This window comes from Lontra canadensis, unplaced genomic scaffold (genome assembly GCF_010015895.1).
Source record: "Lontra canadensis isolate GAN:19392208 unplaced genomic scaffold, GSC_riverotter_1.0 scaffold42, whole genome shotgun sequence".
Taxonomy (NCBI): Eukaryota; Metazoa; Chordata; class Mammalia; order Carnivora; family Mustelidae; genus Lontra; species Lontra canadensis.
The window spans coordinates 2,225,492-2,251,194 of NW_022631036.1; the positions used below are offsets into that span (position 1 = coordinate 2,225,492).

Below are 25,703 nucleotides of genomic sequence, written 5' to 3' on the forward strand. Positions count from 1 at the left end.
TTTCCATGTTGAGCTGGAAAGGCTGCCCTCGTGCCCACCCTTGTCCCTGTACCCGTCACCCTCCAAATTTACCTGACGCAGCTGGGGGCGGTTTAGCGGAGGCCCGTCGCTTCAAGAATGCCCGCGGGCGTCCGTAATCTCCGCGGGTAGCACAGCCAGGGCCCCGAAAAGACGCGCCAGGCCGGGGGGCACGGCGGCCTGGCGGCCGGGAGGGTGTCGTGTCCCGACCAGACCTCAGGGCGGCACTCTGGTCCCGCGGCCGGCGCGCTCGGGCGGGCCGCTGGGCGCCGACCCACGCTGGCCGGGAACGTTTCACCCGGTGACGCAGCCCCGGGTGGGGGACGTGGTGCGGCGGCGGCGGCGGCGACGGTACGCGCCTCCGCCGCCTGCGAGAGGACGTGCGGTGCGGCAGGAGGTGGCGGTGCCGAGACCTGGAGTGGCCGGCGGGCGCCGGGAAAGCGGGACGCGGGCGCCGGCGAGGAAGTAGGTACCGGACTGGGCGCTCAACAAAGAGCGGGGCCGCCCCCCTCGGATACCGAGCGGGCCCCGGGCTCCCGGCGGGCGGGGAGACCGGCCGGGCTGTTCGCGGGCGGCCAGGAGGGGGAAGGGCCGCGACCGGGCCGCGACTGCGGGGCGCCGGGGACCCTCCTAGGCCCGCTTGTCCGCGGCCCCCGGCGGAGCGGAAGGGAAGGGGCTGGGCCGCTCGGAGTTGTAGTGGTTGCTTGTCCCTCGTGCAGGCGGAGCTGCGGGCAGAGGCTCCATGTTGGGAAGGGGCGCCGCTCGTCCTCGTTAGCGGGAATCGGGGCGCCGCGGGCTGAGCCGGCGGGGGCCGGGCCCTGAGCGAAGATGGAGGCCCCGCTGCGGCCTGCCGCGGACATCCTGAGGCGGAACCCGCAGCAGGACTACGAGCTCGTCCAGAGGGTCGGCAGCGGCACCTACGGGGACGTCTACAAGGTAAGGCAGGCCGGGCCCGGAGCCGGGCTCCTTTCCTGAGGTTGGCTGGCTCTCGGGAATAGGGCCACTTTCTGGCGGAGTATGAGACGTGGGGAAGATGCCTTTATTGTTGCATCTTGGGGATGTAGCGGCCTGGGTTCCTTTTTTACTCAGCTCAGAGCACCTTGTATTCATTGCTTGCTCTGATCGCCACCAACACGCAAAACTAACCACACCTTTGCAAACCACGGTGGTACTCTGTGTGTGTGGTATAAAGGCTTTTTATGTCTTTTTTGTGGCATTGAGGGAAGTTCGAATCTGCTTTTAGAGTTGCACATGAGGATGTGCTAGTCTTATGGAAAAATGCTTCATGGAAGACAGTAGATGAGAAAGAATATTGACATTAGGCATTTGCATTTAAAGAAAAAATTCTTAAGTGGATGAGCTTGATTTAAAAGTCATTATGAAACCAGGTATGTCAATTTTAATTGTAAGCAATGTAATACCAATTAAAATGATGTGTGCACAGACATTATTCTGTGGAGAATTCTGCTTTTCCTGGTAGATGTTTCATCATTTGTATTTGGTTGATTTTTTGCCCCCTACTTTAGCAGTTCCTCTCTCAGAGATTTAGAACATTCCATGACCAAGAGGGGGTAGGAGCTGTTGTCTTTTTAATTGTGCTCTTTTGCATTATTTGAGACAAATGGGGAAGGGAAGGTACTTTTAATTTGGGATTAAAGAAAAATTATGGAGAAGCAAACTGAATTCTGTAAATCCATTGAGTTCTTGAAGGATTAAAAAGAAAGAAGATTGTTTCAGATCGTTTTATGGTTTTTGTTTTCAATTTTAAAAGGAGCGTTAATGCAATTCATGTGGCTATATTAAGGGACATTTCCTTTGATTTTTGCAACAGTTTGTTTATTGGGTTTAATCATGATATATATTCCATTATTCCAAACAACACTCCTGCATATAGCTGAAATGGCCTCCTTTCATATGGGTAATTTACTGTCGACTCCTCTGGGGTATGTTATTGTATTGCACAGATGATAAAATGTAAAGAAAACATCCTTTTTTCCCCCTCCTTTTCTGCTTTTATTATTCCATTAATAATAATGATGCCAAGTGGTATATGACAGCTCTAGTACTGTGTCATTATACTGAAATGGACTGTGATGGATAGACTTTTTATTTGTTAAAAGGGCATTTAAATCTTCTGTGTAGGCACTGTTCTAGGTATGGGGTGGTGAACTATAAGGAAAGTCCCAGTTCTTGCCCTGTGAATGCCTTTGAATTCAAAGTGGATAATAATGACAGAATCCTCTTTATGTATAATTAGAGGTAATTAACTCTTCATTGTTTAGGTATGGATTAGCCATTTTGTGGAATGCTCTTTAAAAAGTTGAAATTCCTCTTTTGCCTTCTTAGTCCTATTTTTTAGTCATTTTCATCTTATGATTCACTATGAATTAGATCAGTTCAGTTCATGTTAGTGAAATAGTCTAAATTCCGGTTCTTGTATATTTTATCTTCTCCCTCTATAAGAAAATTTAAAGTGTCTTCCCCTCAAAAGTCTCAAGATTTCCACTTTAAAAAAAAATAAGTATAATAACTATAGCAATTCTCTGGAGAGTGATTTTATTCTTGCTAGGAAAAGCAAAGGGTTACAACCCTTAATGGGAAAAACTAATGCTGGTCTTTGACCCTGGAGCCTCCCTGCCTTGTGTCTCTCTTCCACACTCCTAAATGGAGGATCAGTGACTGAATATTTATCATACATCATCTTCCCTTCCCCACCCCCAGCCCCATCTCCTTCCTCACCACATTCATGCCCTCTCACAGTCACATATATACTCTTGGCCAGCCTCTGATTCCTAAATATCCTCAAAATCCTGGTTCCTTGTCTTTTGTTTTCCTTTTTTCTAGTTACCTGATATCACCTGCAACCCTACCTTCAAATGTTGCTATCTTACCTGTCCTCGAAAACCTTCCTCATAGGCTCCTCCAGGAAGCCCCAGCTCTTCCCCTTTCTCGCTCCCCCCTGTTACTTTCCCCTCTTCAATCTGTTCTAGCTACACTGACCTGTTTGCTCTTCCTTAAATATAATAAGCATCTTTTTACCTTTGGGCTTTGTTCTTGCTATTTCTTCTGCTCAGAATGTTTTTCCTTAGACAGCTATGGCTTGCTCCCTTCCCTCCTTGGTTTTATACCCTCCATCTTTTTTTCCTAATTTATTTTTTTCTTTGTACCTGATCACTATGTAACATAATCTTTTATTTTTTCTTGTTTATTATCTGTTTCAATCCACTAACATACTCCAGGAGGGCAGGAGTTTTATCTGTTTTCACTTCTCTATCACTAACAGTACCTAGAATTATGCCTGGTGCAGAGTAAGTGCTTTTAAAAATTTAATGAATGAATGAATGAGTAACAATCAATAATTCTATCACCTAGTAGTCTGGGCATATTCTTTTGACATTGCAGCACTAAGCACTTAATGCTCTGTTTATCTGCAGTGCCTATTATGATATCCTGCTATATATTTTTTGTACAAATTTTAATTATTTGAATTCTCTAGGAAAACTTTCTGGAAAACTATTTCATAGCATACCCATTTTCAGCTCTCTAAATTCTACAGATTGTGTCAGCTTGTATTTACTTCCTTTTATATATCTAAAAACGTGTAACATTCAGAATGTAGTGCTGAAGTTTTGAAGCTCAGAGCAGTTAGAGTAATTTTGCTATTTATCACTGTTTCTGATGAGCTAAAAATCTTTGGAAGCTTTAGAAGTATTTTCAGTCAGTGATACAAACTAGTAAAATACTAACGGTAGAAAATAATGAAGGCAAATTGGTTGCTCTTCTTGTCAGGTACTACCTATTTTTTCTTTATAAATACTACAACTACAGCAACTATTTGGAACAGGATTTTATTCTTGCCAGGAAAAGCAAGTATCTTATGAAACAGGAGCTTTAAAAGGACTACAGCTTTGAAACTCTTTGTGAATTATGTGTATGCTCTTCAAAAACACATGTCCCCTCTGAAGCTCCAGTCTTCGCTGAGAATCTCCAGTAGGGGAGGGCTTGGTCTTAAACTGGCTATTCCCTGGTTGAAACGATAAGAATTCTTTTAGATAAATAGAGCAAGAGCAGGAAATGGTAGAGGGGAAAGACACAAAAGAGAAAAGAAATGTGGTGGAAGATGGGTGAAGGATTAAATTTCAGCTGAGCAAACTTTTTTATTTGTAATTAATGTTAATATTCAAAATCTGCCAACAGGAAGAGGAAGTCTGGAGATTTAGTGTTTTCACTACGTTCTGTCCACAGAAGAACTAGACATGTCAAATGATCTAGACAATTATAGTATCATGTTACAGTTTATAATTAACAGTACAAGCCATTGAAGTAGTCTTTATCCAAATGTTTGTATCAAAATTTTTCCCAACTTCTATTCCAGAGAAGGTCTTGAAATCTTTTTTTTTTTGTTTTCTTTTTTTTTTTTAACCTTTTGTGGGCTATAAATTCAGAGTGGGCAAACCCATGCATTTTTTTTTTTTCTAATTTTCATGCTTTTTCTGATTGATTATACAAGTATGATTATACAAGTATGACATGTCTAGCTACAGGAGGGAAGGAATAGATGCCTCTTGCTCATCACAGTGTAATTGCAGACAGATAGATGCTCAATAAGTATTTGTTGAATGATGTTAGTTATAGAAAATTACCCAGAGCTAACACAGTTAATAATTCAATGTAGTTTATTTCAGGCTTTTTTTCCCTAATATTTTTATTTGTTTCTAAAAATGGCTCTTATAAAATAAGGGTCACATTATATATCTTTTTCCTACTTGAATTGGAATGGCTAGCATTTTCGCTGGTCATTAAATATTCTTCAAAAATACCATTTTTAGGGGTGCCTGGGTGGCTTAGTGGGTTAAGCCTCTGCCTTTGGCTCAGATCATGATCTCAGGGTCCTGGGATTGAGCCCCACATAGGACTCTCTGCTCAGCGGGGAGTCTGTTTCCCCCCCGCACCCCCCCACCCCCGCCTGCCTCTCTGACTACTTGTGATCTCTATCTGTCAAATAAAAAACAAACAAACAAACAAAAACATTTTTAAGGGATCTGTTAAACAAACACTCATTTAGTGAATCATTCTAAGGTTCATATTTGCTTTCAATTAGGAAATTTTTTTGCAGTTATAAATAATGTATAATTTGTATTCAAATCTTTGTTATGTAGATTTATAATTTCCGTGGGTTCTTCTGGATGCTGGATGAACTGGGTTCACTGGGGCAAATCCCTCTTTTATATATACCCTCCTTTTTTCTCCCTTACACCCGAAGTCACGATTCCAGAATGACTTGAGGCATTTGAATCATGTTTCAGGATCCCTTGTATAGATTCATTTATTCTGGAAATATTTATTGAGTACCAACTGGATGTTAGGGTATGGGGATAGAGATGCAAGAAAGAGAAAATACACTATCAATAAGGAATACATAATTTAGTCAGGAAAACAGATGTGAACACTTGTAATAGTGGAAGCACCATAGTAGAAGTAAAGTCAGATACCTAATTCTGTCTTTCTTGGGAATAGGGGAAGGGAGGAGAGGAGAAAGAACTATGATGTGAACCAGGGAGGATTAACAGAGGAGGGGGCATTAACTGGATTGTAAAAGAATGCAGAGTGATTTTTCAGGTGGACACAATGGGAAAGATATTTTAGGCTATGGGAATAGTGAGTGCAAACACCTGGCGTCTTGAGAAACCATGACGAATTTTGAGGGATCTGCATCTCCAGATTTGGTTTGACCAAGGATGGCAGAGATGTCATCAATGGAGAACACAGGCGATTTGGGGGCAGAAAAGGACCAGATAGTGGACCTTATACGTCATGTCAAAGAATGTGGACTTCTTTCTGTAAACTGAAGAAACACTGAAGAAGACAATCTTTCATGTTGTAGAGGATGGATTAGGTAAAGTTGCTGGAAGTATAAAGACCAGTTATTGAATAATCCAAATGGGAGTTCATGCAAGCCTAAATTTAGGCTCTGGAACTGAAGATAAAAGGAAGGGATAGATCTGAGTCATATTTAGAAGATGATCAAAATTACCTGGTAATTAATGGGGGGGAGCAAGTAATCAGTGGCATTTAAAATTCTGACATGGGTGATGATATTGCTGCCATCAACAAAATTAGAAAATACTAAATGTGTGGGTCTGGATCTTGTGTCTGGTTTTGGACATATGGCACTGCATTGGTGGGTATGTCTAATAGATGGTAGGAAATGTAGCTCTGGCCTTGAGAGATGAACTGAGGATACAGGTTTGGGAGTCATCATCACTTTATGGGGTGATACCTGTGAAGTATAGGTGAGGTCATCCAAGAGAGTTTATAGGAGAGTTGAGGAAATTCTGCAGTGTTAGAGTGGTGGCAGAAGAAAATGATAATTGAAGGTATCTGAGAAGTAACAAAGATGGATGAGGAAGTTCTTTTCATAGAAGTCAAGATTTTAAGAGCTCATGTCTGTCATCTCCTGCATCCATTCTTTCTCCTTTCTGCTCTGACTGCAATGAGGAAGATATATTGATCTTCAAAAATTATAAATCTGAAGTTTTGTGTCATTTCTCCTTTATTCTCCATGCCCATGGAATAACCTTAGAATAATATACACTTTAAGGCCCTGCCTATCCTGATGTTCTAACCATATGGAACTTTATTCAGTTCCTTATATGCTCTGTACTCTCTGTCCTTCTGGTTTTTGCAGGTACTATTTCCTTTTATTAGAATTTTTATCCTCTTCTTTCTCCTTTATCTTCTACTCTTCGAGTGTTTTGTTTTGTTGTGTTTTGTTTTTGCTTTTTTTTAGATCTGTCTCTTTGTTTATTTGAGAGAAAGAAAGCATACAAGTGGGATGGTGGGCAAAGGGAGAGGGAGAGAGAATATCTCAAATAGACTCCCCATGAGCATGGAGCCCAAAGAGGGGCTCAGTCTCACCACCATGAGATCATGACTTGAGCCAAAATCAAGAGTTGGCCACTTAACTGACTTAGCCACCCATGCGCCCCTGGGTTTGTTTTTCAACATTCCATTTTCAGGGAGGCCTTTTCTGTCCTTTAAATACAATCGTTTATCTATTTGCTGTATAATTTCTTACCCTAATACTAATCATCATCACATATCATTGTTGCTGTCAGTCTTCCTGTTCTGTTTGAACTGCATGAGAACAGGGACCTTGTGTTTACCATTGAATCAGCTAGCCTAACATAGTGCCTACCAGATAGTATGTGCTCAATAAATATGTTTTGAAGGACTGAGCAACATATTGGTCATACAAATAAGGAGTTGAAAGGGTTCATTAAGAGCAAAAGATTCAACATCTGTAATCATCAGGAAAATGCAAATCAAAACTGCAATGAAGTATCACCTTACACCAGTCAGAATGGCTGGTATCAAAGACAGAAATAACCAGCGAGGATGTGGAGAAAAAGGAATTCTTTCACACTGTTGGTGAGAATATAAATTGATGTAGCCACTGTATAAAACAGTATGGAGGTTCCTCAAAAAATAAAAAATAGAAATGCTATGTGATCCAATAATTCCACTACTGGGTATTTACCCAAAGAAAATGAAAACACTAATTCAAAATAATATATGCATCCCTGTGTTTATTGCAGCATTATTTAGTGTAGCCACGATATGGGTGCATCCCAAGTGTCCATCGATGGATAAAGAAGATGTGGTATAGGTATACACAATGGAATATTACTCAGCCAAAAAAAAAATGAATGAAATTTTGCCATTTGTGATGATATTGATGGACCTAGAGGGTATTATGCTAAGTGAAATAAATCAGGCAGAAGGACAAATACTGGGTGCCTGGGTGGCTCAGTTGGTTAAGCCACTGCCTTCAGCTCAGGTCATGATCGTGGAGTCCTGGGATCGAGTCCTGCATCAGGCTCCCAGCTCCACAGGGAGTCTGCTTCTCCCTCTGATTTTCTCCCATCTCATGTTCTCTCTACTCTCTCTCCCAAATAAATAAATAAATAAAATCTTTTTAAAAAAAAAAAAAGGACAAATACTATATGATTTCACTTATATGTGGAATCTAAAAAACAAAACAGAAATGAACAAACAAACCCAAAAAGCAGAAACAGAGCCCTAAGCACAGAGAACAACTGGTGGTTGCCCCAGGGAGGGGGCATGGGGCAGGGGATGGACAGAATGGGTAAAGGGAAATAGGAGGTACAGGCATCAAGTTATGGAATGAACAAGTCATAGGGATGAAAGGTACAGCATAGGGAATATAGTCAGTGGTATTGTAATAGTGTGGTGACAGATGTAGCTCTACCTGTGAGCAAAGCATAATGATAGGATTGTTGAATCACTATGTTGTATACTTGAAACTAATGTAACATTTTGTCAGCTATCCTTGAATTAAAAATAGAATAAATTTTTAAAAAGCAAAATTGTTGAGGTAAATGGAAGGAAGTAGAGGGAATGTAGACCCCACCTTGAAGCAGTGTAGCTATGAAAGGAAGAAGCAGTGAGACACACAGAAGTTTTTTCCACTGTTTTTTTCCTTCCACTGAGACTGATTACAGCTTTTCAGTTATTATTCTTAGGGATTGTTTTATTACTTAAATGGCCAGGAGTGTAGCTCAATTTAGAGAAGGAATTCCATAGGGAATGAAATCAAGACAAAGAATTTGGGAGGAATTGAAAATTGAGAAAGATTAAAGGCAAAAACTTAAGATGGGATTGTCAGGGACTTAGATAGGAAATACTTTTAAAGATTATTTCCCTCCCTTTTTTCTACCCTCCCTCCTTTTTTCTCTCCCTCTTCCTCTAAAGTAGAGCCTCCATTGATTTCCAGCCCCAGTTGTTTCCCTTCAAGTGTGGTTAGGATGAGGCACATTGATGAATGGGAAACTGGGATGAAGCAGGGTGATGACAGGGTGGAAAGGGGTATTTAACATTCAACCAGTATTTAGAGAGGACCTCTTATGTGCCAGACACTGTCCTGGGGCCTTGGGAAACATAGGTGAACAAAGTAGACAAAGATTTTTGTTCTCATAGAACTTAACATTCTAGTAGGGGAAGAGAGAGAGACGATAAACATAGTAGATAAGCTGTGTATATGTTAGAGGGCAATTACAGATATGGAAAGAAGGAAAAGTTGAACAGATTAAGGGGGATCAGGATTGCCAGGGTGTGATAGGGGGAGGTTGAGGGTTGTCAGGGTATGCCTCATTGAGGTTAGATTTGAGGGAAGACTTGAAGCAAATGAGGGACTTAGCTATGTGGATATCTATGTAATCAGAAGTCTTAAATATCTTTCTTACTGAATCACCTGACCCTATCACTACAGTTAAATTGTAAGCTTAGGATCAGGAATTAGAACTAAGATATGGTCATTGCCATCATCCCATCTTATTGGCGGGTGCAAAAGTACGGATCATTATGATTTTAATTAGATTAGGTTCATCTGTTGGATGTGTTACCCATCCCTATGTTATCTTTTAAAAGCATGATTTTGTAAACAAATTTGTAGCTGCTTCTACTGTGTCTCGACCAGTATTCTCCAATCTTTGAGCTCTAAAAGTAGGCATGCCTGATGGCCCCAAATATGAAGGTGATAGAAAATAGATGCATGTGCTGTTTATTCTCTCTCTGACATTTGATATCAAAACATTACCTATTTTCTCTCTTTTTTGATATTAATACCATTTGTCTGAATATACTGTTTTTTCTGTGCCATGGTAGTCTGGCATAAGAGATTATTGGGTTTTCATGTTAGGGTGAGAGAGGGTGAATAACTTGCAAAAATGGGTTAACTGCAAAAAATAAGGACTGTGCTTCAAAAATCTTATTTAAAATTACATGTTTTATTAAGCTAGTGGATATCTTATTAAAAGCTATTTAATTAGATGTTATGTTAAATATTGTGTAAGGTTACTGTGAAAATAAAGTGTGTTATTAGGATGAAGTGTACTATTATGGATGTTTACTATTTTATAAATCATCTGGTTAAATCTTTTTCTTCTTTAAAGATTTTATTTATTTATTTGTCAGAAAGCAGAAGCCGGGGAACAGGAGGGAGAGGGAGAAGCAGACTCCCTGCTGAGCAAATAAGCCCAATGTGGGGCCTGAGCTACAGACAGACACTTAACTGACTGAGCCACCCAGGCGCCCCCAGTTAAATCTTTATTTAGTATTTCTTACTCTGCAGAAGTAGGCTTATTTTATGACTGCCTAAAAAAAGAATATGGTTCTAGTTATAGATATGAAGCTTTGGGCCATGACTGGAGGCAAATTATTTAAAAACTCTTTTCTACCTTCATAGAAATGTGAAAACTATAGAAGTCTTTAAAATATTTTCATCTTGGTGAAGATAGACATGAAACAGTGCCATCACTGCTACAGCTGTACAAATTATAGTTCCAGAATTAACGTGTGGATATAACCTTCATGTTAGGCTTATAATACATTTTAATGTTTTTGTTGGTTTTATTACTTAGGTTCAGCATTTTTACTTTAACCATCATTTCCAGTGTTCTTGATAAAGACAAATGGAATAGATTGCAGATTGACTTAGATTTCTTTTTCTGCTTTTGCTTTCAAAATTTATAAAAGTTTCACTTCTCAACTTTAAATTGTGGTTTCAGACCAAATATACAAGAAGAGAAATATGAAGGTTATTAACAAGTGATAACCTGTATTTTCAGAGCAATTTTTTTGTCAGTTGTCAAATTGTTAATTTGAGAAATGTCAGTTGTCAAAATTGTCAATTTGAGAACTTAGTCCAAGTTCATATTAATTGGAGCAGGCACTTTCACTTGGCTGTGCTGGGCTAATTGTACATTGGCTATTGCTCTCCAATTATGTGAGGTACTATTTAAGTTAGTGTAGATAACTCTCCGTAAAAGGGCAAGATGAACTTATGTCGAACGTATCTTTATTTCTGTTAAATGTCATCATCTTCCACTGAGATTTTGAGAAATGAATTGGGAAGCCAGGCAGATAGCCTGATCTATCCTTGGAGGTGTTTGGGCCCATGAATCATACCGGCCCCCACCTTCCAACATTTTTACAGAAATGAAATCGGATTAAAATGACTAAGAGTGACTAATGTTAGTTTAGCTCTTTCATAATCAGTATATTATTTGTTTCTGACAATAATCCTATGAAGTAGGGAGAGGTATATTATCATCACTGATTTACCCAAAAAATCCCTTACTATTTGTCCTAGATCTTACTGTGAGTAAGGGCACTATGAGGATTTGAATTCAGATTATCTGACTCTATAATCTCTGTTCTTCCCACTATTCTCAGCTGCCTAGCTGCCTGGGGACTGTATCTTTAAATTCACTGGGGCACACACACCCCTTAACACGTTGCTTACCGCATAATAAGCTCTTAACAAATTATGGTCAGATGAAACTTTGGTGGCCTCACTCCTCTGCTGAGAGATGAGGGATTTTTTTAGATAGATTTGAATATGCACATCAGCTTCAGTTTGTGGCACTCTTCCTATTGTACTTCTCTTGCCCTCATTTTGTCTGGACTTTAAACTTATGGGTATTGTTATCTGGATTAACTGAGTCCCATAGACGGTACTGTGTAATGCTATTATAAATTAAAATAAAATACTAATTATTTCAGACAGTTATCATTAACTTAGTTACTTCTGTGTGCTATCTAATTTAAGGTAAATAGGACTGCCTGAGAAGGATTTGACTTTTAGCATTGTCTTGTGAACCACTGTGTTACTTCTCCCACACATGCACCTCCTTTATTAGGTGAGCTGTGCCTTCTTCCCCTCTTTTTTTTTTTTTAAAGATGTATTTATTTTGGGGGCACCTGGGTGGCTCAGTTGCTTAAGCGTCTGCCTTCACCTCAGGTCATGATCCCAGAGTCTTGGGATTGAGCCCCCACATCAGGCTTCCTGCTCAATGGGGAGCCTGCTTCTTCCTCTCCCTGAGTTCATTCTCTGTTTCTCTCTCTCTCAAATAAATAAATAAAACCTTAAAAAAAAAAAGATTTATTTATTATTTTGAGAGAAGGAGAGGGAGCATGTGTACAGTAGGGGAGGGGCAGAGGAAGAGGAAGAATCTCAAGCAGACTCCCCGCTAAGGGTGGAGCCTGCGTGCGGCTTGTTCCTAGGACCCTAAGATCATGACCAGAGGCAAAAATCAAGAGTCAGCTGCTCAACCAACTGAGCCACCTAGGTGCCCCACAACTTATACATTTTAAGTTTTTTAGCTACTAATTGTATTATATGATGGAGATGATTGGTTCCCTACCAGTTTTTTTTCTAGGAAAATTTCCCATTATTATTTCAGCAGTAACATAGATCCATGGTAGGACTTGCCTTCCTGTTTTGCCTCTTTTCCTTGCCTAGGCCTAAATAGCCTTCTTTCATACCTTTTATTTTTAAAATACATTTTAAGTAATATGAGTTAATTTTAGAAAACTGTGATATAGAAATAAATGAAAAGTTACCTGTATTTTCTTTACCAAAAGATAAACATTACTGTTTATGTCTTTTTAGACTTTTAAAAGATAATATTAAGGTTACATACATTAGTCATAATATATATAACACATATATAATATACAATATATTCTATATGGTATATATATATGATAATACAGGTTTTTTCACTTTAACAATATATCACAAACAACTTTTTATGTTAGTAATTCTAGACAGTTTATATTTGAGTATTATTTCTTGTATTATTTTACAATTTAAAAAAAATTTTGACATAGTTTTCACTTAGAGCTTTGACTTCATTGTACAATTTTTAATCCATTATTGTTGGATTATCTCCAGGAGTTCCTTATTATAAGCAATGCTGTGATCATTGTCCTTGAACAAATTCTTTTTTTTTTTTTTTTTAAGATTTTATTTATTTATTTGACAGACAGAGATCACAAGTAGGCAGAGAAACAGGCAGAGAGAGAGGGGAAGGGAAGCAGGCTCACTGCTGAGCAGAGAGCCCGATGCGGGGTTCGATCCCAGTACCCTGAGACCATGACCTGAGCCAAAGGCAGAGGCTTAACCCACTGAGCCACCCAGGCGCCCCTGAACAAAATCTTAACACAAAAATAAAACTGTTTCTTTAAATTTTCTGAGCTTTTTGAAATTTTGGTGAATTTTGATTATTCCTTCAAAAATGTGGCACCTATCAACAATGGTTCCCTTTAATCTTAAACCCTTTCTTCCTTTTAAACCCTTTCTTCCTTTTACTTTGCCATTAGGACATCCAAATAATTCAATTTAAGTACTCTTCTGGATGGAACTCTCCTTTTAATAAAACCAATCTGTTCTAAGAAAGGGTTAGGAAAATGCTTTTCACAGGCAAGTAAGTGTCCTAACAGGCCAAGGCTTTAGTGTGTCCTGAGATGTTAGTCATGTGGACAGATTTAGAGTAACCCTAATAGGAAGGCCCCAGGCTCGGAATATGTCTGCCTGGGAGTGTGTCTGCCGGGGAATGCTGCAGTTCAATCTCCTTCTATGGCAGTAGGAGCACCTGTCTAGACCTGTATAACTGTGTGGAAGGCAGCTTGGAAATACTCCACAAAAATTAAGGAATTTATGAGTTGGCAGGGGCCTCTCACACAGTGCCAAAATCCCAAACCCTGTCCTTGACAAGTGGCCATTTAACTTATTTAAACAATAAGGACTTACTATGTTTAAAACATAGTAAGCAGTCAGTTCCTTTTTTAGGTGCTATCTGTAATCTGTCCCATTGAAACTCAGACAGGGCAGGTACATCTTTGTAATTCTTTGCTCCTACTCTAGCAATACTACCTTCATATCTGAAGTATCTGGTGCATAGGTGGTGCTCAATGAAAAAAAATTAAAATAATGAATGACTAATCTTTATTTTAAATTTTCATGTGAACGTTATGCTATAAGTGACTCTACCCTTATTGTATTTTGTTCCTATAAACTTAATAGTCTTACTGGAAGTATTTTCCTTGAAATTTATGTAACAATTTGTATATGTATAATATGTCTAGTGTTTATAACCTACCTTGTTCCTTAAAGGATTTGTAAGAGAAATAAAATGAAGCACTTTACTTTGCTATCATCAGAGGATAAAATATTCCATTCTGTTTTGAATATAATACTTTTAACATTTATTTTTCAATTTTAAAAGTATCATAACTTTATAGAAATTCAAAAAGAGAAGTCTCCTTTATTGCCATGAATCTATTGTTATAAGTGCTACCAAACTTTGAGCACTTAGTCAAAGTACATAGTAACCAGAATGGCAGGAAGGGTCTGGAAACTGTATGTAGCATTTTGAAGGGATTGGATGTTTGTAGTTAGAAAGGAGCCCATGTGTGTGTATGTGTGTGTGTGTGTGTGTGTGTGTGTATACATGTATACATATATGTGTGTATATACACATATATACATATGTATACTTATATACAATATGTATATATTATACACACATATATACACACACACATATGTATATATATACACATATACATACATACATATATATTTTAAGGATTTTATTTATTTGAGAGAGAGAATGCGAGCAGGAGAAAGAATAGGAATAGAGTAGTGGGGAGAGGGATAAGCAGAATCTGCACCAAACATAGAATCTGACACAGGTCTCTATTCCAGGACCCTGAGATCATGACCTGAGCCAAAACCAAGAATCAATCCAGTGCTTAACTGAGTGAGCCACTCAGGCACCCCAGCTTTTATATTTTTTAATCTTAGCAGGGTTAAAATTAGAACCTAGCCCCTGACTGCCATAGGCACTCAATAAATACTTAATAAATTAATAAATTTAGTTACCTGAAATTTGTCACAGTAGGAGGAATATGCTAAATCAGTATTACCTCATAGTCTAAAACTAGGGACACTGAGGAGAAATTATAGGAAAGTAGATTTTGCTTATCCTAGAAAAGCCTTCATACAACTAAAGTTATCCTAAAGAATTAATGCATCAGATTGGCCAAATTACCTCTGCAAAGTAGAAGAGAATTGTTTTTTTAGAACAAAGTTGAATTAGATGATTTCCAACAGTTTCTCTGAACTGGGTTTCTAATAGAACAGTATCTCTGGAGTGGTTTTGGTTTTGTCTGTTTTCACTATTCCTTAATATGGATGATTTTTTAACATCCTATTCTTGACTTTCTTTTCTTATTCTCCACATTCTTCCTAAGTAATCTCATCTACCTTGCTTGGATTCAGTATTGTTGATGGTGCCCAAATCTGTCTCCAATCCAGGTTAGTTCTTGAGCTTCAGGAGCTATTAAGTGGCTTACAGGATATCACTAGTAGGTTTTCCATCAGAACGTAAAAGTTAAATATGTTCAAATTTGAGCCATTAATCTGTGTCCCTTCACTACCTTCTTGTCTCGAGCCATAAGGTGTGTTCATCTTCTTTGTTTGTCATTGTAGTGAATGGGACCACACTGTCCACTCAGTTGTGCAGTCCAGAAACTAGGGGTTATGCTAGGCTTGCTCTTTCTTTGCATCTTACATTAAATAGCTTACCAGTTTCTAATGGAGACAAGCTTGAACTAAAGTAGAACAGAGGAGGTAAAGGGAAGTGAATGGATTTGATCTATATTTTTAAGTTAGGGTGTAAAGGAAAGAAATGAAGAATGAACTTGGATTTGGATTTAAGCAACAACTGAATGGATGCAATTAATTTTATTTAGATTGGGAAGATATGGGAATGAATGGGTTTATGGAGCAGGGATAATCGAGTGTTCTGTGTTAGACATGTTAACATTGAGATGCCTTTTAGGTTTCCATGGATTTAGGAATGTGGAGCTGAGTAAGGAGAGATTTGTCCTGGAGATGGTTGTTAAAGCCATAAGACTACATAGGAGAATGTCAGATAAAGAAAAACTGAAATTTCGTCATTACTCAGGTTAGGTAAGAAAAGAGGGAGTAATAAAGAGGCGGAAGCATTATTGAAGGTTTGAAGAGGAGAGTAAAATAGTCCTAATGAAGAGTGGGAAATCAGCTTCTCCTCGTGGAAAAGTTGTAGCTTGAAATTTGTGTTGTGATTTCAAAATAAGATGTTAACTGTAACATCATTTTAAATTTGTTTCCAGCAGCATTAGCTGGCTAGCTATTTAATACCAGCATGGAATGAGTGGATAATGTTTAATCAGATTAGGATTTTTTGCCAGGCTAGTGTGATACAGGGCAAGATGGGACAGAAGTTAAGAGAGTTCGTGAGAGTGACTGGAAATGGAGTGATGGACTATGGAACCCCGAAAATTGAGGGAATGTGAGGAATTGAGATGTAATTGGTAGCCATAGGGAACTGCTTTGATAAGAATGGAAGGACTAGGACTGAAAGGGTAGATCATCAGCAGGAAGTACAGTGTTTGAAATCAAGATTCAGATAGGACGTCAAGGAATGAAAAGTCAGGAAGTAGGTCTGGAGGCAGGAGAAGGGATGGAGAAGAAGACTGACCTAGAGACTATAAAGTCTTGAATGAACAAGGAAGGGGTAACCAAGAAGTTAGTAGGTGGTAGCTCCAAGAGAACAGTGGGTGATACAGTCTGTCTTGAGCTGCAGAGGAATCTCGATATCTCACCCTTCCCTTCTTTACACTAAGTTCCCTTACCACGAGATAGTTCTATTTCTTTGAGATGCCCGTGTTTTCTCCTGTCTTTACCACGTTGCCTGAAATTCTGCCATAATCACCACCACCACTACCACCACCATCATGCTTCTTCTGCAGCCCCAAGGTCTCTTTTCAGGTCTCAGGTTAGATTTACTTTCTCTTGGAAGCTTTCTCCAGCCAGCTTTGAATGGGGTCAGAATCCTCCTATGTTTTATGTCACCTTTGAGGGCACTTGTGACACTGTATGGTATTTATTGTTCACTTCTCTCTCTCTGTCCAACTGATAAAAGCCTTGGAAGACAGGAACTTTTTTGTTTCATTAATTCTCCAATATCAACAACAGTACGTGGTGCATAGTCAGTAATACTGGTTCAATGAACCAGTCAAAAACAGTGTTCCAAAACAGTATACCAAAAACAGGTAAAGAGGTTTTATAGCCTGTGATATAGTTTACTTTTTTTTTTGGGTGAACCAGTACTTCACATTCTTCAAACCTTACAGATGCTGTGTTGCTACTTTTGTATTGTAGTTCATATTCTTAAATCTGGGGTGCATAATCCTGACTGAAAATAGTCACTGGCCACTAGAGATAGCTTGTTACATACAGGGATGTCTCAATTTTCTGTAGTTATGTTAAAGAATATTTTTGGAAGAAGGGGGCATGTTTAAAACTGGTACCCCCAGTTGGCTTTCCAGAAAAGTTTTTGTGACCCTAAAAATATGCTGGCAGGAAGTTAATTGGAGATAGGATGAGGGGCCTAATGTGAAGAACAATAAAGTTGTGTATAAAGGCTGAGCTCACTTACCTTCATGGTGACTGTCTTGGTTGCTGTAGGTTTTAAATGACTGTCATTAGTTACCAGTTTTATTTTTGATCTAATTTTTTAAAATTCTCTTCTAAAAAATTCTAACTTCATGGCCACAGAGGTGTAATATTTATTATTAAGTATTCTCTCTCTTGTTCTTTCTTGAAAACTTGCAGGTAAATGTGTAGACACAAGACTTTTCCTTTAATTATTTTTAATCACCTTAAAAATTTCACAGCATGCGAAGAAGTTCATGGCTGAAAAAACTGGCAGCTGCATACTATTATTGAAATAGAAATGGCTTAATCAGGAAGATCAGCATTTTTTTTTAACCTTTGTGCAAGTGGAACTCTAAGGATAACTTTTCACTGTGAATTTAAAAATCAAAGACTGGGCAATTTGAGTTAAAACACTTCTCTGATAGTAAATTGACTTGGAAATATTAATTAAGATATTAAAGGGAAATGCATTAGCAATGAGAATAGAAACTTAATTTAACTGGAAAGGCTCTTTCATGGATTTTATTGTTACATTGATCCCATTTATTATTAGTTTATCTTTCCCCATCCAGTAATTTCAATTCCTAATTAATAAGAGTTAAATAAGAGATAAGCAGGGCTCCTGGGTCACTCAGTCTGTTACATGTCTGCCTTGGGCTCAGGTCATGATCTTGGGGTCCAGAGATTGAGCCATGCCAGGCTCCCTGCTCAGGGGGAGTCTTCTCCCTCTCCTTCTGCCCCTCCCTCCTGCTTGTGCTCACGTGCATACTCTGTCTCTCTCTCAAATAAGTAAAATCTTAAAAAAAAGAGATTAGCTGTAGTGACAATTTCTTAGAGTTCTGGGTGTTTATTATACTTTTAAGTCTGAATAGTGAATACCAGTAACCTACTAAAATACACAGGAATCAGAAATATATTTAGATCCTTTTTTTAGAGGTGCTTTAGTACATTCCATTATTTCCTACTGCAGGATTTTCAAATTCTTGTGTGTTAAAAACAAAAATACTTGAGAATATTGCATTGAACTTGTTGGAGAGAATAGTTGGGTTTCAAAAACCAGTACTATGTAGGACTCTTCTGGGTTATAATGTGAAAGTATATAGTTAAATTTCTGAAAGATCTCTTTAGCAAATTGAATCTGTAAAGTCTCTGTTTAGATCTTTTTTTCTGAAAGCCTCTTTGCATTTTATTATAAAAGAGCCTGGTACTGCTTTCTGTTTTAAAAATTCCAGCTGGAAAATTACAGAGTACAAAAGTTTGCCCATCGTTGCTTCATTTGGAGAGAACAGAAGTATGTCTTCAAAATGGAGACTGACATTTAAGATTTCTGTTAGAGGGAGTTTTAGCTTATATTATTTTTCTTTACTTTTTATGTCTTTTAATCATATATTTTGGCTTCTGCCTGGTACAACTGAATACCATTTTTATTTTATGTGGTTCTGTAATTGTTGTTCATATCCTCCAATGAGCTGTTTCTTTCTGAGCTCCTGAGAATCTAAAAAACAAAACAAAACAAAACACCCAAAAAGGTGTTCTCTGTCCTTGTGTCTTTATTTTGGTTCTATTAAATTGAAACAACAGGGGCGCCTGGGTGGCTCAGTGGGTTAAGGCCTCTGCCTTCAGCTCCCGTCATGATCCCAGGGTCCTGAGATCGAGCCCCACATACAGCTCTCTGCTCAGCAGGGAGCCTGCTTCTCTCTCTCTCTCTCTCTCTCTCTCTCTCTCTGCCTGCCTCTCTGCCTACTTGTGATCTGTCAAATAAATAAAATCTTAAAAAAAAAATTGAAACAACATATCTGTGTTGATTGTAATCATGAAAATTGTCTCTTAAATGTGTCTGAAAGTATCCTATACTTAAAAAAATAGTTTTATATGTATTCTTTTAAAAATAATCAGTAGAGTTAATTTTTAGTATTTTAGTTTTAGATTTACAGAATAACTGAGCCAATAGGATGTAGTTACATTCATCTACCCCCCAACCACCCACCTACCCATGGTTTCCCCTTTTATTAACATCTTTCATTGGTGTGGCACATTTATTACAATTATTGAACTAGTATTGATATATTGTTATTATTATTATAGTCCATACTTTACATTAAGAGTCACTTGTGTTGTACAGTTTTATGGGTTTTGACAGATACATAATGATATGTATCCATCATTCCAGTTCCATGCAGAAGAGTTTCACCACCCTAAAACTTCCTATGCTTTAGGTATTCATCAGTCTCCACCCAAACCCCTGGCAACCATCATTCTTTTTATTCTCTATAGTTTTACTGTTTCCAGAATGTCACATATTTGGAATCATATGGTATTAGACTGATGACTTTCACTTAGCAGTAGACATTTAAGATTCCTAACTTTTCATGGCTTGATGTCTCATTTTTTTCATTGTTTATTTATTTATTTGACAGAGAGAGAGATCACAAGTAGGCAGATGGCAGGCAGAGAAGGGGGGGAAGCAAGCTCCCTGCTAAGCAGAGAGTCTAATGCGGAGCTCGATCCCAGGACCCTGAGATCATGACCTGAGCCAAAGGCAGAGGCTTAACCCACTGAGCCACCCAGGCGCCCTCATTTTTTTCATTTTTTGAAATCACTAAATAATATTTCACTGTATGGATGTTCCACAATTTGTTTATTGTTACCTATTGAAAGACATCTTAATCATTTCCAGTTTGGGTGATTATAAATAAAGCCTGCTATAAGCATTCTTCTACAGGTTTTGGTGTGGATGTAAGTTTTTAACTTAATTGGGTAAATGCCATAAGTGGGGATTGCTGGATCATATGTTAAGACTGTGTGTTTAGCTTTGTAAGAAACTGTCAAACTGTCAGTATATGTGTTCCTTTTTCCTTTTTTTTTTAAAGATTTTATTTATTTATTTGACAGAGAGAAAGAGCACACAAATAGGTAGAGCGGCAGACAGAAGAGAGAAAGAAGCAGGCTCTCCACCAATCAGGGATCCAGATGCGGGGCTCAATCGAAGAACCCTGAGACCACGACCTGAGCTGAAGGCAGACGTCCAATCAGCTGAGCCACCCAGGTGCCCCAGTATATGTGTTCTTAAGAATCAACCGAACGAACCGAGGCGCCTGGGTGGCTCAGTGGGTTAAGCCTCCGCCTTTGGCTCGAGTCATGGTCTCAAGGTCCTGGGATCGAGCCCTACATCAGGCTCTCTACTCAGTAGGGAGCCTGCTTCCTCCTCTCTCTCTGCCTACTTGTAATCTCTCTCTCTCTGTCAAATAAATAAAATCATGAATTGGGGCATGTGGGTGGCTTAGTTGGTTGAGCCACTGACTCTTGGTTTCGGGTCAGGTCATGATCTCAGGGTTGTGAGATCTGCTTAGGATTCACTTTCCCTCCTCCCTCTGCCCCTCCTCCCCACTTGATCTCTCTTTCTCTCTCTAAAATAATTAATTAAAAAAAAAAAAGAACCTACTTAAAAATCTGGAAGGATATACTCTAGACTATTAACAGTAGTTACCTCAAGGGGATGAAAGTGGGGAGACAGGAGGGACTGTCATCTTATTTTGTAGTATTTGAATTTTTTAAACAAAATACTATTTTGTAGTAATTTTTTAACAATAAAAATTTTCTCTAAAATATTTAATGCGTAGTAATAAAAATTGAAAATGAGGGGCACCTGGGTGGCTGTCTATTAAAGTGTCCGACTCTTGGTTTCAGTTCAGGTCGTGATCTCATGGGTCATGAGACGAGTGTCCCAAGTCAGGTTCTGTGCTCAGCGGGGAATCTGCTTGAAGAATTTTTTCCTCTGTTCCTCCCCGCTGGTTTACACCCTCTCTTTCTCAAATAAATAAGTAAATCTTTTTTAAAAAATTGAAAAATGAGTTAACATATATAAGACCATTTAAAGCAGTATATTATCAGTTTCATAGCACTTCCTAGTTGTGGAGGATTTTAATATTCTCAACTTTTAAGTAAAGAGGATAATTACCTTACTCCAATCGTAATTGTCCATTCAACAAATTTATAGAGCCATCTACCTATAGCATAGTCCTTCATAGAATCCTCCTCAGAGCTAAGAAGAGAACACACTTCATCCAGCCTTGGGATGTTAGGCAAGACTTCCTGGAGGAGGTGATACCTAAATTGCATTCTGAGGGAGAAATCTGAATTAATGAGACTAATGTGGAGGGGAGAAGGGCAGGGGAAGGAGAATGTACCAGAATGAGGGCAGTGTTTTCAAACTAGAGACCAAGTCATTTGCTTCTGGTTAATCTGATTAAATCAGAATTAATTGTTTCACAATCTCAGAGAAGCATGTTAGATCTTTTCATGCTCTTGGCACTTGTTTGATAAACTGTAATTGGGAAGTGTGGGCTCATATTTTCTTTTGGTTTCTAGTGACTGGCAGGTTTTATTGCCCTAATGCCTGTTTTGCTTAGAAAACTGGAATAATGAATACCCTGAAATTTTGTTGCTGGAGATGTGTCAGCATCTATCACTGTTGCATGAGTTAAACATTGTACTCTCTGAGTTTTAGAACCTTGAATGGTTCAACTGTCACTGTTTGTGAGTGTACATACATATTACTTTCTTGGGCTATCTATGTCTCTTGTAGTTAAATCTTTCTTCCCATATGTAAATCTCCACTATATACACATAGATATTTTATGTTTTCTATATTCCAGGAAAACTTTAAAAATTATCACTTAGAGAAATGCAGAAAGAGGGAAAAACCAGGGAATGTAACAACGTGAAGAGATCACAGTGGATTATGTTTGCTAGATTATGATGCAGGAGCCTTAGGAGAAGAATTAGTTGAGTCTTGTTAGTTGATAATTTTCCGAATCCTGTAAGTTAGATTTTAAACATTTTGGAAAGCTACTGACTTTTATTTGGTATCTTTTTCCAGATTATTTAAAACACTTAATAATATTTTTTCTTGGTTCAAATTCAACTCTCAAATTACTTAGCACCTTAAATATGAAAGAATTTATAATCTCTAATGTTGAAAATCATCATAGGAAATAGTTTAATATAAAATGTGAATAGTACATTACCCTATTTTCAACAAAAGTCACCCCTGAGGTGTGTTAAATATTATGAAATTAATACTTTTCTCTGGTACCTGTTGCATTTAAAAAAGGAAATCAGAATTCTCATCTGTTGAAAAGAGCAGTGAAACGTTGACATCAGAATACAGTTACTGGGTTCTTAATCTGTCTCTTGCCCCTGGCCAGCAGGATAGCCTTGGGCAAGTCCCCTAACTTGACCTAGCTAAGTCTTTGTGTTTAAATAAATAAAGTAATGAATATGAGAGTTCCCCCAAATTATAAATCAATTACAGATATAATTTGGATCATTATCATGGAATTTATCTTCCAATACACATTTTATAACCCACTGACCAACATTCCCAAGAAGTCAGTTATTACTGCTTATTTTATAACTTCTGGCCATGTTCTTTTTTTAAAAATTATCACGTAATGTATTATTTGCCTCAGGGGTGCAGGTCTGTGAATCATTAGGCTTACACATTTCACAGCTTACCATAGCACATATCCTTCCCAGTGTCCATAACCCAGCCACCCCCCAGCAATCCTCAGTTTGTTTCATGAGATTAAGAGTTTCTTATGGTTTGTCTCCCTCCCAATACCATCTTGTTTCATTCCCCGCCAACCCCCCTCAACGCCCCTGCCCTGCCTCTCAGATTCCTCGTATCAGAGAGATCATATGATAATTGTCTTTCTCTGATTGACTTATTTCACTTAGCATAATACCCTCTAGTTCCATCCATGTCATTGCAAATGGCAAGATTTCTTTTCTTTTGATGGGTGCATAGTATTCCACTGTATATATATGTACCACATCTTCTTTATCCATTCATCTCTTGATGGACATTTAGGTTCTTTCATAGTTTGGCTATTGTGAACATTGCTGCTATAAACATTTGGGTGCACGTGCCACTTCGGATCACTATATTTGTATCTTTAGGGTAAATACCCAGTAGTGCGATTGCTGGGTCATAGGATAGCTCTATTTTCAACTTTTTGAGAGACCTCCATCCTGTTTTCCAGAGTGGCTGCACCAATTTGCATTCCCACCAACAGTATAGGAGGGTTCCCCTTTCTCTGCATCCTCGCCAGTATCTGCTGTTTCCTGACTTGTTAATTTTAGCCATTCTGACTGGTGTATAGTAGTATCTCACTGTGGTTTTGATTTGTATTTCCCTGATGCTGAGTGATGTTGAGCACTTTTTCGTGAGTCTGTTCTGGCCATGTCTTCTATACCAGAATCTCACTGGCATGTGAAATGTCGAGCAGTGGACAGCCTAATCTGTGTGCACATAATTTTCCATAACCCATGGCAGGACTGAAATGCTGAAAGATCTTAGGAACTGGGACAACACCTAAGGCTAACAGATAGTTCTTTTGTCCAAGGGCAAGAAAGCGGAAAGGGTAGTTGTAGTGTGAAGCTTTTGGCTAACCTGTTCCATGTCTTTGAATGTGTTTGCATTTGGGTCAGGGGTAATTATGGGGGGGGGGGTTAAAATGTCTTTTCTCCTCCCCAGACCACTCCTTATGCTAATTTACCATGATAGATGAGGAAAATATGAACTTCTTATTGTATTTGAGACTTCTGTAGAAAATCCTTTTTTTTCTTCCTGTTTGTGAGTTTCTTTCTGTATCCCTCTCCCCCATTTGATTCTTTTTCTCACCTTCTATATGTCTTTTCTAAAAGTATTCCTTTGAAGGTTGTATTCCCTATATTCTTTGTCATTCTTTATTCTTTTTCCTTTTTTCCTCTTGTAACATTACTTATTTAATCCAGCAAATTGGTATAATTTTACTTTCCTGTTTTATCATATGCTTATTTTTTATGCCAAGTATGAAAGTTTACATTTGAATCTAATAGAGTAAATGAAAGCCTTGTGAATAATTAAATTGCATTTCCACATATGGCATACCACTTGATGTAAGGAAAATGAGCACTCATATTAGCAATGATAATGTAATAGTACAATGCTTTTAGATCATTTTGGTAGTATGTGTTAATGGCCTTAAATGCTCATATTCATACCCTTAGACCTAGTTAATTTCAAACCTTAGAATCCATTTGAACAAAATAATCTTAAATAATGAAAAGACTATGTGTAGCATCCTTAACGTCTAATGATAAGGGAGAATGATTTTTTGGACTATTATGTAGCCATTTAAAATTATGTATAGCATGGAGAAAGTTCATAATTTTAAAAACAATTAAAATTTGGACCAACAAGAGAAGTTAGCAAATACAGATTTCACATCCAAGGTTGGTAAGAGTATAAATTCACACAGTTTTGTTAAAGGGCACTATGGCAGTGTTTTCATTTAAAATCCACGTACCTTTTGACCTAACAAATACACTTGTAGGTTGCCTTACTGATAAACTATGATATGTGCCAAAATATTTGCAGTTATAATCATTGTAGCACTAATTATAAGTCTGTCCAGGGCACTTGGGTGGTACAGTTGTTTGTGTCCGACTCTTGGTTTCTGCTCAGGTGGTGAACTCAGGGGTCAGGGGATCCAGCCCCATCTTGGGCTCCTTACTCAGCCGGGAGTCTGCTTGAAGAGTCCTTCCCTCTGCCCCTGCCCCAACTTGGGTGTGTGCGGCGCTCCTGGGCGTGTTCTCAAATAAATAAATCTTTTTTAAAAAATCAGTCTGCTCATGATTTTTTGGTTAGTAGTGAATAGTTTCTTTTCTAGAAATTTATCTGAAGGAAATAAGGCTGTGGATAGATATAAAGCTAAGATATATTTATCCCTCTATTTATAACTGCAGAACAATATTAAGACCCTCCATGTTCAGCAATACCAGATTAGTGAAATACAGTCTCCATTCAGTAGAAAATTATGCAGCATTATAAACGACACTGTAGAAGACCACATATGATGGCACATATACATGTAAGCACTTCCACATCTACACAGGGGAAAAAAAACCCATGCTCTATTTGTTAACTTTTTTCCTCTGGGTAGTAAGATACAGATGACTTATTTTTCTAAATTTTCCTTTAATTATCTATTATTATTTTTATAAAATATATAAAAACCATGAGTATTTTTAATTAGTAAGAATATTAACTTTATTACAAAAGAAAAGACTTAGCAAAGTATAACAAAAATTGTAAACAATAGCTAGTTTTGAGTGGTAGGATGGAAGGTAACGTGGGTGTGTGTTTGTGTTTCTTTAGTGAGAAAATGAATATATTCATTTATTGGAAATAAAGGTTTTGTTTTTTAGTTCTGTTAAAAGCATGGTTGATAAGCCACTAATTAACTTAGTGCCAAATAATTTTTATATAATTAACAAACTTAATAAT

General features: G+C 38.2%; 1 protein-coding gene across 6 annotated transcripts in view; it reads left to right on the forward strand.

Annotated features, from left to right (window-relative positions):
• Positions 1-354: 354 nt before the first annotated feature.
• The window catches only part of MAP4K5 (mitogen-activated protein kinase kinase kinase kinase 5), a 112,632-nt gene continuing 87,283 nt past the window's right edge, over positions 355-25,703 (forward strand). For all 6 annotated transcript variants that reach the window (XM_032871150.1, XM_032871154.1, XM_032871153.1 and 3 more), the window contains exons 1-2: positions 355-483; positions 738-954. In XM_032871150.1, the coding sequence (XP_032727041.1) occupies positions 847-954 (108 nt within the window). In that variant the 5' untranslated portion in view covers positions 355-483; positions 738-846. The remainder of the gene's footprint in view (positions 484-737; positions 955-25,703) is intronic.